The sequence below is a fragment of the Gracilinanus agilis genome, chromosome 4 (genome assembly GCF_016433145.1).
Source record: "Gracilinanus agilis isolate LMUSP501 chromosome 4, AgileGrace, whole genome shotgun sequence".
Lineage (NCBI taxonomy): Eukaryota > Metazoa > Chordata > Mammalia > Didelphimorphia > Didelphidae > Gracilinanus > Gracilinanus agilis.
In genome coordinates, this window is record NC_058133.1 from 511,115,584 (window position 1) to 511,129,191 (window position 13,608).

The following is a 13,608-nucleotide window of genomic DNA, read 5'->3' on the forward strand; positions in this document are numbered from 1 at the left end:
TGAGGAAACTCCCCTCCCTGCTCTCAGCAGAGCTTGCCATGGGGACAGCTCCTGGTGCTGACCGAGTCCCCTCCGGTGCTTTTTCTTGGTTCCCAACGAGGTAGGGGGGTAAAAAAAAAAAAAAAAAGACTGTGGAATAAAAGCAGGGGCCTCCGTGGAGCATTCATCAGGCAAATTCTACGTAGACTTGGCTGGATTTTTCGGTGCTTTTAAGAAGTTTTGTTGCTGTTGTTTTTACAGAGTATTTATTTATGCTGGTCCTTGAGGATGCAATCTAGGAATGTCAGAGCTGGAAAAGACCTGTCACGGTCATCTAGTCTAATCACTTCATTCTACAGAGAAAGCAACTGAGGCCCCCAGTTTTCCAGTTAGAGAGTTAATGTCAAAGCCTAGCCTGTTATCCTAAAGTCCAGGGTAATGTTCTCTGCACTATGCGACAGTGGAAATGAGGGATGTGTATAACACGCATAGCCCTTCATGCATATTAACTGACATGGAGGATTGATAGAATATTATGGATCTATGAAGTCCTACATCAAGCCTCCCAAGGCAAAGACTTCACATAACACTGCTACAATGTGGGTGGCTCTCTTTGCTTCAATTTACAGATTGGTAAACTGAGGCATAGAGAAATGAAGTGATAGCCTCGATCACAGAGTAAGATAGCTCTGTGTGAGGAGCAGATCCCAGAAAGAGAGCCCACTTTTAGCATCTGCTGTTCAGGCCAGTGAAGCGCACTTCCTCTCTGGTCACCAATCCAGTCCCACCATACTGGTGGAAGGTAGAGTGGTAGCACCTTCCACTTGAGATGAGGACAGACTGAAGCAGAGCACAGGGAAGGGCCCAGCTCTAGTGTTCTAGATGGGGTGGGAGCAGGAACAGAACCCAAAGATCTTAAATCCCATTGGTGCTCACCACCTGACTCCAGACCACTGGATCTCCCTCCCTCCAGGATTTGGGTGGTAGGCTGAGGCATCTAGGCCCCTGTTCTTCCCTCGATGTCCTCACAGTGTCCATTGGGAGACAGAACTGTCAGTGCCAGCTCCTCCGAGGGGTCCTGGAAACCATCTATAGTAGATAGAAGAGAGGGTGGCCAGGAGGAAGGAAAGAGAAAGAGAATCAAACAGATCACAATGGGTGAGGGACTCCATGAACAAGCTTGGAAAACTGTACCTAAGAGCGAATAATCTGGGCTTTTGCATTTCCTTTGGTGATGGGACACTAATGAACTGGAAAGCAGAGCTCTTGATAACTTTCCATCTTCTTTCAATATATGGACAAGCCTGAGTGTTGGCAGGTTTCAATGTCTTTGGGAGGCTGGGCCAGATACTATGATCTTGCCAGGCAGCTTTAACCCTGCAAGGGTTTCTTTACCTGAAAGGGGTTCTTCGGGCTGCCAAGCCTGGGGACCTATCAACATTATCCTCAAGTAGAGACCCTTATCAGGTTACCATAACTTGCCCATTCTCTGCCAATCCACTTTCACACAGAGAAACTCCCGCACTCTCTCAGTAATAGTGATAGAAAAGAGGGGCTCTGACAGACACAATCATTCATGTCTTTCACCCCATTACCATCTAGACACCTCTCTACATATATCATTATTACAGATATAAAATTATATGAGTGATAAATGATATGATGTAATATAATGATATATGAGATATATTACATGATACCAAATAGCATGATGCAATGTGATGTAATATGATATAAATTATGAGTGATATGTGATGTGATATAATTATATGTGATGCAATATTACCCAATACCATATAATATGATGCAATGTGTGATATGATATAAAATTATATGAGTAAGATATGATGTGATATAGGGATATAACATTACATGATACTATAACATGATGCAATATGATATAAAATGATATGAGGGATATATGATGTGATATAATTATATATGTGATGCAATATTACATGATAACATATACATGATGCAATATGTGATATGATATAAAATTATATGAGTAATATATGATGTAATATAATGAGATAACATTACATGATACCATATAAAATGACATGATATAATGAGATAACATTACATGATACCATATAGAATGGCATGATGTGATATGATATAAAATTATGGGGGATATATGATGTCATATAATTATGTATGTGGTGCAATATTACATACCATATAACATGATATAACATGTGATGTGATATAAAATTATGGGTGGTGTATGATGTGATATAATGACATGTGCGATATATTACATGATACCATATAACATGATGCAATCTGATATGATATGATATAAAATTATATGAGGGGTAAGTGATATGATATATATGTGGTACATATGATATAAAATTATATGAGTAATATATGATGTAATATAATGAGATAATATTACATGATACCATATAACATGATGCAATGTGATGTGATATGATATAAAATTATATGAGGGATATATGATGTGATATAATTATATATGTGGTACATATGATATAAAATTATATGAGTATATATGATGCAACATAATGAGATAACATTACATGATACTATATAACATGATGCAATATGTGATATGATATAAAATTATGAGTAATGTATGATGTAATATAATGAGATAATATTACATGATATCATATAACATGATGCAATGTGATGTGATATGATATAAATTTATATGAGGGATATATGATGTGATACAATTATATATGTGATGCAATATTATATAACACCATATAACATGATGCTGTATGTGATATGATATAAAATTATATGAGGGATATATGATGTTATATAATGATATAACATTACATGATACCATATAACATGATGCAATATGATATGATATACAATTATATGAGGGATAAATGATGTGATATAATATAATGATATGAGACATAATATTACATGATAACCATATAACATGATGTGATGTGATATAATATGATATAAAATTATATGAGTGATATATAATGTGATATAATGATATATGTGATGCAATATCACATGACACCATATAACATGATGCAATATGATATGATATGATATAAAAGTATATGAGTGATATATGATGTGATATAATATAATGATATATGTGATATAATATTACATGATACCATATAACATGATGCAATCTGGTGTGATATTTAAAATTATATGAGTGATAAATGATGTGATGTAATATTACATGATGCAATACAGTATGATGCAATGTGGTGTAATATGATATAAAATTATGAGTGATATATGATGTGATATAATTATATATGTGATGAAATATTACACAATACCATATAACATGATGCAATATGTGATATCCTATAAAATTATATGCATGATATGTGATGTGATACGATTACTTATGTGATGCAATATTACATGATACCATATGATATGATATAAAATATATGAGTGATATATGATGCGATGTAATATAATAATACATGTGATATAACATTACATGATACCATATAGCATGATGCAAGGTGATGTAAATATGATATAAAATTATGTGAGTGACATATGATGTGATATAATGAGACATGTTATATAATGTTACATAATACCATATAACATGATGCAATATGTGATAAGATGTGAAATTATGAATAATATATGATGTGATATAATGATATAACATTACATGATACCATATAACATGATGCAATGTGATGTGATATGATATAGAATTATATGAGTGATATATGATGTGATATAATTATATATGTGCTGCAATATTACACAATACCATATAACATGATGCAATATGTGATATCATATAAAATTATATGAGTAATATATGATGTGATATAATGATATAACATTACACGATACCATATAACATGATGCAATATGATATGATATACAATATATGAGTGATAAATGATGTGATATAATGATATACGAGATGTAATATTACATGACACCATATAACATGATGCAATATGATGTGATATGATATAAAAGTATATGAGTGATATATGATGTGATATAATATTACATGATACCATATAACATGATGCAATATGGTGTGATATTTAAAATTATATAGTGATAAATGATGTGATTTAATATAATGAAAAATGAGATGTAATATTACATGATACCATATAACATGATGCAATATGTGATATGATATAAAATTATATAAGTAAGGTATGATGTGATATAATGATATATGTGATATAATGCATTATATATGTGATGTAAACATTACATATACTCTGATCTCATAGATACCATAATTCTTCAAGACTCATCTGCAATTTGTTCTTGGACAACTAAGAGAAAACAAGTGATGGCATCAACGTTGGAGAATATGCTAAATAAAGCATGGAATTTGGGAAAGAGAAATGGGAGGCAACATATCAACTGTTGGCATGTTATAACCCTGGGAGATTTCATGAAGCCGTGGGATGTCTAGGGTGCATCTCCCTGGACATAAGGAGGCCCTTCTGACCATCGTGCTGACTGACATTTGTTTGAATCTTCCTAACAGGCCACTTGATTTGTAAAATCAGTACATAATATCAGCTGGTACAGTTTCCTTAATGTACTATGATCAATTGGCAAGTATAGAAATGTTGGGTATTATCATAATTATCTTAAAGGCTTCTATAAGAATTTTAGGTGTTATTCTCTTAAAATGACACAAAAATCACTTAGGAGAAAATGCTATATGAACATCATCGATTATTATTATTTTAAAGCGTTATAAGCATCAGACATTTACCTTAAGATACCAAATAAAGTTTGCTTTAATCATAATCTTAAAACTCTATGCCAGAGGCAGTCAAGTAGCTCAGTGGATTGAGAGTCAGACCTGGAGACAGTAGATCCTGAGTTCAAATGTAGCCCTCAATACTTCCTAGCTGCGTGACCCTGGGCAAGTCACTTAATCCCAGTTGCCCAACCTTTACAACTCTTCTGCCCTGGAACCAATACTTAGTATTGATTCTAATATAGAAGGTAAGAGTTATCAATGGCATCTAGGAAAGGAAAAAAAAAAGAAATGGAGGGAGGGAGGGAGGGAGGTAAGAGAAAGAAAGAAAAAGAAAGCCTTTCTCTCATGATGCCTAGAGTCAAGAGCCTCCCAAGATGAAAGTACTAAAGTTCTTTTCTATCATATCTTCATTCTCTGAGTGGTCTGGCCTCCTTTTGCTCTCTGAACTTCTAAAAGACCTTGAGAAATTTGAGAAGGGAAAGGAGGTAGAATCCCAGAATATCTAAGCTGGAAGGGATCTTAGAGATAATCTAGTCCTATCTCTCATTTTATGGGTGAATAAAGTGAGGCTGGGGAAGGGAAGTGAGTTGGCTAAGGTCACGCAGATTGTAAGGGACAGAGTCAGGATTGAACTCAGGTTATCAAGTCTAATTATTTCATTTTATATAAAGGGAAACTGAGGGCTAAAGAGGCAAACTGATTTGTCCCAGATCATTCATTAAGTGTTGTTGCCTGAATTTATGCTAATTTCTCTGACTCCAAAGCTGGTGGTCTTTCTTGTGCCTCCTCTTAATCTCTGTAACCTACCAAGGCACCTGGCATTGGACTTTGAACCTATGAATGTGTGAATGAATGAATCGATGAATGAATCAATGAATAAATGAGTGAAGGATTGAGTAAATGAATCATCAAAGTACAGAGTCAGAAGGACAGTAGAGGTGAAAATCCATTATGTTAGAGATGAGGAAACTGTGGTCTAAGGAGATGAAGTGATCCAATCCCAGAGATATGGAGTAGGAAAGGACTTTCTAGTCTAACTTCTTTCAATAAGAATCATCCTTTATCTCTATAACCTCAACCATTGTCACTTAAACTTTGCTGGAAAACTTAGAGAGATCAGGAGCTCACTACCTTTCCAGCCAGCCAATAGCATGGTTGGATAGCTCTAATTAGCAGAAAGTTTTTCCTGGCATGAAGCCCAACATAGTTCCTTGGCTGCCTATACATGCTCTTGCTTCTGACTTTCCATGGCTAGTTTTGAAGGAGACAGCCAAGAAAAAGAGGAGAGACAACATATAGATATAAAGAAAGGGGGAAGCCGTAAAGAGAAGCATATAAATCATATGCTGATGTTCTTGGGATCTAATTTCCATAGTAGGCTGCCAAAAGGGAAGTTCTGGAAGAATAAATGAATGAATGAACAAATTTAATTTGGGACGAGTAATCAAAACAATCCTACAATTGCTCCTGGAAAGAGCATATTGATCAACTGCCCTAATGAGAGCATATTTGTAGAGCGCTTAGTACACTGTCAGGCACATAGTAGGCGCCTAATGAGTGCTTATTTCCTCCCTTCAGCCTCTGCTCAGCTCCCTGGGACTCCCTACATTAGACCTCCCTCCCATTGCCACCACTCTCCCTATTAAAAAGTACACTCCTTAAGGGATGTGCTTAGCACAGTATTTGACCAATGGGGGGAATTTAATAAACATTTCTTATTCATTTATCCATTCACATTCTAAAAGAGGCAAGGAAATGCCCAGAAAAGGAAACTGAGGCCTCTGTAGAGGTCAGGGTAGAAGGACCACGGGTGGAAGGGGGTAAGGAGCTGAAGGGACAGAAAGGAGTAAGGCAGAAGCCTCAAGGCCAGGGAACCTGGGGCGAGACAGGTGGCTTCCCTGGGAGAATGGGTAAAGAGAAGACCAAGGAGAGAAGGGAAGGCCCTCTCCCTACCAGGCCCCAAGATTCACTCCATCATGGAATAGGACACACTTACCTTCAGCCGGGTTGCTGGTGGCACTATCGGCCTGATCCTTCCTCCTGCTCCAAGACGACCAAGGAAGGCATCTTAGGAGCCTTTGGAATCCCATTCTCTCTCTCATCCTCTCTGCTGGAAGACAGAATACACCAAGAGAAATGGAGTCAGACCTACAAGGAGGCACAGGTTTCAGCCATGGGACCCACCTGGGAAGAATTGGAGTTCCAAAAGAGGGGCCTTCCATGGTGCTGAGAGTTCCTACATCTTACTTTCTTCGGTTAAAGAAAGAAAGGAAGAAAAGAAGGAAGGAAGGAAGGAAGGAAGGAAGGAAGGAAGGAAGGAAGGAAGGAAGGAAGGAAGGAAGGAAGGAAGGAATGATGGGGAAACTGAGACGCAGAGTGCTTAAGTGATTTATCCATGGTCACTCTGCTAGTAAGTATCTATGCAAGTCTTCCAAATGCAAGGCTGGTGCCCATCCAATAAGCCATGCTAACTCTCCAAATTAGACATTTTCCCCCTTATTGTCCTCAAACAGGGAGAAAAGTCTATTTTATTTCCTAGAGCAGCGTCTTGCTTTGTTGTAAATTTCCTTATATTATATTACATTGTTGTAATTCTTAGGCAAATTTTTCTTGGTTCTGTTTTTTTTTTTGTTCAGCATCAGTTCGACTATATCTTCTTATGTTTCTTTGAATTCTCCATATTTTTCCTTTTCCTTTTTTTTTTTAAACTAGGCCTGTGATTTCATTGGTCCAGGAACTCACCATGAGGAAATTTCCTTTTCAAATGTGCATTAGCACATGCCCTTTAAAAAATAAGCCCTTAACTTCTGTCTTAGAACCAATATATTAAATATTGGTTCTAAGGCAGAAGAGAAGTAATGGCTAGGCAATGGGAGTTAAGTAACTTGCCCAGGGTCACACAGCTAGAAAGTGTTTGAGGCCAGATTTGAACCCAGGACCTTCCCTCTCTAGGTCTGGGGCTCTATCCTCTGTAGTACCTAGCTGCCCCCTGTTAGCACACTTTCTAATTATAACTCAGCCAACAAGCATTTATTAAGCCCCAACTATGTGCCAGTCACTGTCCCAGGCATTGGCAATACAAAGAGACACAAATGATACAAAAATAAACTGGCCCCTGCCCTCAGGTCTTTAAAGTGGATCAGAGAGCCAGTAACTAGCAACAGACAATATTGACACCATTTATAGAGAATGTTAGGATTTCCAAAGCTCCTTAAAGATGTTTGTTTTATTTTCACACAGTCCTGAGGAGTGGGTGTTATTATCTCTACTGAACAGGTGAGGAAACTAAGGCAGACAAAGGTTAGGTGACTTGCTCAGTGTCTGAGGCCAGATTTGACCTCAGATCTCCCTGACTCCAGACCCAGCATTCTCTATCTGCTGTGCCATCTGGCTGCCCACAGCTTATACACCTATTAAATATATACTAAGCAAGTGTCAGGGGAATTATTAGAGGGATCCAGAGAGGTCTTGGAATCGTGAGAGCAAATTTGTGATCCCATTTGTAGTTTTCTTTGGATGGCCATTTCCTTCGCCAGCTCATTTGACAGATGAACAAACTGAGGCCAACAGGGTGAAGTGACTTGCCCAGGGTCACATAACTAGTAAGGGTCTGAGGTCAGATTTGAACTCAGGAAGATGAGTCTTCCTGACTCCAGACCCAGCACTCTACTCCCTGAGCCACCCGGCTGCTTTGATACATTCAAGACCTCTCCCAAGTCAGGAACTACACAAGTGAGCTGAGGACCCTGTTGAGGAAGAGGAAGAGGGCTATTTTCCCTCCCCCTACTCATCCCCGAAGCCCTGAACTCTTTCTTGAGCATTGGTCCTGCCTACATCATCAGCCACTTGCCTGTGGGCCATTGCCACTTGACTGTCCCAAGAGCATCTCCAACTGACTGAGCACGTGTGAAAGAGAACCCAGGAGCTTCCCCCCCACCAAAGCCAGGCTTCCTCCTCATTTCCCTGTTCCTGTCCAAGGTACCACCATTTTTCTGGTCATCCATATTTGCAACCTGGTCACCATCCTTAGATTTTCTCTTTCCTTCAACCTTCATCCAATCATTTGCCAAATCTTGTCATTTCTATTTCCTCCACATTAATGGACTCAAACTCTTTCTCTCCATTCATCTTTTGGGGTTCAAATCTGGCCTCAGACACTTCTTAGCTGTGTGATGCTGAGCAAGTCATTTAAGCCTGTTTGCCTCAGTTTCCTCATCTCTAAAATGGGCTGGAGAAGGAAATGGCCAACCACTCCAGTATCTCTGCTGAGAAAACCCCAAATGGGGTCAGGAAGAGTCAGACACATCTGAACAACGACCATGCTTTGGATTCCACCTTTCCAGCAGTTCTGAATCTGCTAATTGGATTCTCATCAAATCCACATCACTCCATCTTTTTAAGAAGAGAATAAGACATTTTAGCAAATGCTTTGCTTAAACCAAGGTAAACTATATCGACATCCCTCAGTCGACATATACAGTAGCCTGTCAAGAACAGAAGGAATCAGTCTAGAGATGGGAGGTTCTGGGTTTAAATTTGCCCCCTCCCAGACACTTCCTAGCTGGGTGACCCTGGGCAAGTCATTTCACCCCAGTTGCTTAGCCCTTACTGCTCTTCTGCCTTGGAACCAACACCTTAATGATTCTAAGATGGAAGGTAACAGGTTTAACACCCCCACCGGAGGGAATCAGTTTAGTCCAGCATGACTTCTTGACCAAGCCAGTTAGGCTGGTCAGTCCGTGGTCGTCGCTGCTTCCTTTTCTAGATGTTTACCAGATACCTTTTATTGATCTGCTCTACAATTTCAGCAGAAACGAAAGTCAAACTTACTGGTCTATAATTTCCAGCCTCTCTCCTTTTCCATTTCTGGAAAATCAGGCCAACATCTGGGCTTCTCCAACCCGGCGGCGCCTGTCCTCTCCATCATGTGTTCAGCTGGCACTGATGGTGGCTCAGCCATCGTCCTGGCCAGTTCTTTCTACCCCTTGCCCTCCTCGCCCCTTGCTGCTCCCAGGCCTGCCTAACTCCTCTTCCTCTACCTTTAGAGAGCACGTGCAGCCTGCCCCAAACCACAGATGCCTTCTCAGTCTCTGAGGAGGTATTCATTCCTCCCCTCCCCACCCCCTAAAAAACAGCAAAGCTGTTGGAGCTGCCAACATCTGGTCCTTTCCTGGATCCACTTAATGAGGGGGAGAAAAGATGGAGGGGATCGCTCTCCTGCTCTGGAAGGTCTCTGAGCTGGGAGGGACCCCAGCAGCCAGTTACTCCAACCTGTGCCAGAGCGAGAATCCCCAAACAACCTAGGACAAGCAGCCAGGAAACCCTGCTTGGCTACTGGCTCCATCCCCCTGGCAGCCCACTCCACTCTGCCAAAGCTCCAAAGGTCACCCCACCACCCCCATTTCACTTGGAGAGCAAAGGTAACCAGGCAAAGCTCTCTCCTCATTGGCACCTAAAGTCAGCCATTCGACAGACCAGGAAACTGAGGCTCAGACCTCAGCTGTGGCTGGGCCAAGGTCATAGAACTCAGGCCTCCTTGACTCCAGCCAGAGGCCACACTCTCCCCATCAAGGCACCCAATCCATCCTCTCTTTTGCAGGCCACCCTCTTCTGCTGACCTTGGCCTGCAGGGATTTTCCATCTGAGAAGCTTCCACATCCTACATAATCCCTGGAACTCCCAAATCCCAAATAAAAAATCCATGACCCTCTCTACGCTTGAGTGTGGGTGGTGAGGGGGCAGAATGCTTCAAAACGCCCTCAGCTACTAAGCTATTTCAGCCTACGGGCAGTTAGCTGGCTCAGTGGACAAAGAGCCAAGCCTGAAGAAAGGAAGTCTTGGGTTGAAACCTGGTTTTAGACACTTCCTAGCTGTGTGACCCTGGGCAAGTCACTTAGTCCCAGTTGCTTAGCCCTCAGAGCAGTTTTGCCTTGGAACTAATAAATAAATAAACAAACAAACAAACAAATGAATGAATGAATGAAGGAATGGATAAGTGAATGAATGAACAAACAAATAAATGAATGAATGAATAAAATAAATGAGTGAATAAATGAGTGAATGAATAAATAAATAAGTAAATGAAAGGAAGGCCCTGGTCTTTCAGTCTCTGGATGCCTGAGCTCTCCAGCTCTCCCCGAGTTCCAGAATGCTAGAGCAGAGAGGAATCTCACCCCGGCAGAGCCCTCGCCTTTCTTTTCCAGAGGAGAAAGCTGAGGTCTAGAGAGCTTGAGAGATCTACGCTCCTAGGTCCCGAGTCCTCAGAGGCTATCGAGCCCAGTCCTTCTGTTTTACAGATGGGGAAACTGAGGACTAGATGAGTTAAAAGACTTAGGATGATAAGGGTAGACCTAGAAGGGAGCTCAGAGTCTTTCTAACCTGATGCTCTCATCTTACAAAGGAGGAAACTGAGGCTGAGAGAGGGGAAGGAATTTGTCCAAAGTCATGCAGGAAGTAAAGGGCAGGACTGGATTGGAACTTGGGTCATCATTTGTGCTGAATGTACAGAAAGGAACTTATTTTCTAAAAATCTCTAAGTTCCTCCTGTTTCAACTCTCTCCCCCAGAATATCCGGGTCACTGCGTAAGTTGGCCCTCGGGCCGGAGGCTGTGGCTGACCTCCAAGGCCTCTCTACTGCCCTTCAGTCCCCCCTGCCTCTATTCATCGCCCTCGGTACTGGGGCCGGGGAGGACCCAAAGCCCCAGAAGCCCCGCCCCCAGCCTTCCAGAACTGTATTCCCCAGAGGGGCTCCCTCGCCGCCCCCACTTTCTCCTCCTCAGCCCTCTCCCCGCCCCCGCGTCCTCTAGACTCCAGCCTTCTGGGGTCTAGTCTGAAGGAGGGAGCCGGACAGGACCTTGGAGAGAGGCCGCCTGCTGCAGCCTCTCTACAGATAAGAAAACGCTGAGCGATCCTCGGGGACCCGGCAGGTCCTCGCCGGATCTAGAGCAGGGAGGGACCTTCCTCGCTTTTCCGAGGGAGAAAGGACTGGGCCAAGGTCTCCCTGTAAGTGGCAGCTCCGGGAGGCAAGGTCTCTTCTCCAGTCTCCCCAGGTTTCTTTCCCTGGCACGCGGGCGCGCGCACACACACACGGGCAGACAGACACGCGCACACGCGCGGCTCACCCTCACCCTCAAGCTGTCTGGCCCCAGGGCTGAGGAGAAGAGCCTTGTACCTGCCTCCCCGCCTCCCCCCCCCCCCCCCCCCGCAGTCACCAGGGAAGGAAGGAGCAGTCCGGCGCCCCAGGGCTCCAGCGCAGGGAGAGTGTGTGCTGGGGGTGGCGGGGGGAGGGAGGGACGGCCCGGAGAGGGGCGCCATGGCTACAGGACGCTGGCACGGGGGCCGGGAGCCCTGCGCTGCCCACTGCCGAAGGCGTGAGCGGCGGCCCCCGGGGAGAGGAAGGATGACCCGCGGGGATGCTGGCGCTCGGAACAAAGCCCCGTTAGCTCCGCGGGGTTTGAATTTCAGCAAATCGCGGCCCCTCTCTGGGCCCTTTCCGTAAAAGGAGCGGGGCGGGAGCTCCATGAGGCCCCTTCGCACTCTCGGTCCGAGGGGCCGTATTAAAATCGAGGTCCTTCCACTTTCTAGCCGTGTGACCTTGGACAAGTCCTCTCCCTCTCTCTGGCCGGCCTCGGTTTCCTCCCCCGCCAGAGCGGGGCTGCGGGACTAGCTGGGTTCTCTCCCCGGCCTCCCCCACCTCCTTGCCCCCCATCCTGCTCCCTGGGCCCTCGGCCCGGCTGACCTGGCGACCGCTGACCCGCGGCGGCCCGCAGAGCCCTGCAGGCTGCGCTCTGCACGTCCGCGGCGCTGGCCGGACGCGCGGGGCAGTAGGAGGCCGCCTGCACTGGGCCGCCCGCATCACGGCCGAACACCGAACGCAGCAACGCCTCCAGCAGGTGCATGGCCTCCGCCTCACTTCCCTCCTCCGTGCTTTGGATCTCGCCGCGGCCCCCGCCAGGCTCTTCCACCAACACTCCGACCAGCGCTGCGCCACTGCCTCCGCCGCAGTCCCCAGCGGGCCCCCAAGGCTGGGGCCGCCACCTGGGCCGCCACCTAGGCCTCTGCCGCCTACGAGCGCGCACATCCCGCAGGATCTCCCGCAGGCGCAGTCGCGGCTCCGAGGCCCGCAGGGAAGCTTCTCGGCACAGCACGAACACGAGTGGGGAGCGGATCGCCCGCTCCGGGGGCCCGCGGCCGGAAGACCGCGTCTCCACCACCTTCTGCGGACCTCCAGGCTTGCCGCTGACCTCTTCAGCCTCCAACTCCTGCGAGCCTCTGGGATTACCACTGGCCTCTTCAACCGCCAACTCCTGCGGGCCTCCGGGATTGCCGTTAGACTCTTCAGCCACCACCTCCTGTGGGCCTCCGGGATTACCGCTGGCCTCTTGAGCCGCCAACTCCTGCGGACCTCCGGGCTTGCTGCCAACCTCCTCCTCCTCCTCCTCCGCTTCTTCCTCCTCCTTCTCTGCTTCCTCGTCGTCGTCGTCCTCCTCCTCCTCGGGCTCTGGGAAGACGTGGCGGGCGAAGCCTCTCATCAGGTTGCGGCTCTGCTCCCTTTCCCACAGCTCGGCCACCAACAGCACCCGGCCGCGGCCCCCGGCGCCCTCGAGCAGGGCCTGCAGCAACTCCCCGGGCTCAACCGCCTCCGCCGCCCCGAGCTCCATGGCCCAGCTCTGCCCGCGCCCGCCGCCGCCTGTCTCTGGCAGCCGCCAGCCCCTCGGCGGCCACTGGGCTGGCCCCTCCTCAGCCAGGCCTCGGGGACGGCCGCCCCGGGACACGCCCCCGCACACGGGGCTCACGTGCCACCCCACCCGCTGCCATTCCCGGACCCCGGAAAGCGTGCCCACAGCGGACACTGCCATCCTTTGCCTCCGGTCCCCTGCCCTTAGAGAGCGGCCGGACGG

The 13,608-nt window shown here is 45.2% G+C and overlaps 2 protein-coding genes across 2 annotated transcripts in view; both read right to left on the bottom strand.

The window, feature by feature from the left end:
* Positions 1-976: 976 nt before the first annotated feature.
* Positions 977-13,368, bottom strand: LOC123247599 (uncharacterized protein C2orf72-like). Its single transcript, XM_044676542.1, has 3 exons — positions 12,447-13,368; positions 6,705-6,818; positions 977-1,068 (listed from the first exon to the last, which is right to left on the bottom strand). Exons 1-3 carry the CDS (start codon positions 13,366-13,368, stop codon positions 977-979), a joined length of 1,128 nt encoding a protein of 375 aa, XP_044532477.1.
* A 131-nt stretch (positions 13,369-13,499) lies between these two features.
* The window catches only part of LOC123246881 (uncharacterized protein C2orf72-like), a 4,844-nt gene continuing 4,735 nt past the window's right edge, over positions 13,500-13,608 (bottom strand). Inside the window, exon 2 of the mRNA XM_044675662.1 lies at positions 13,500-13,583. Coding sequence (XP_044531597.1) covers positions 13,500-13,583 — 84 coding nt within the window. The remainder of the gene's footprint in view (positions 13,584-13,608) is intronic.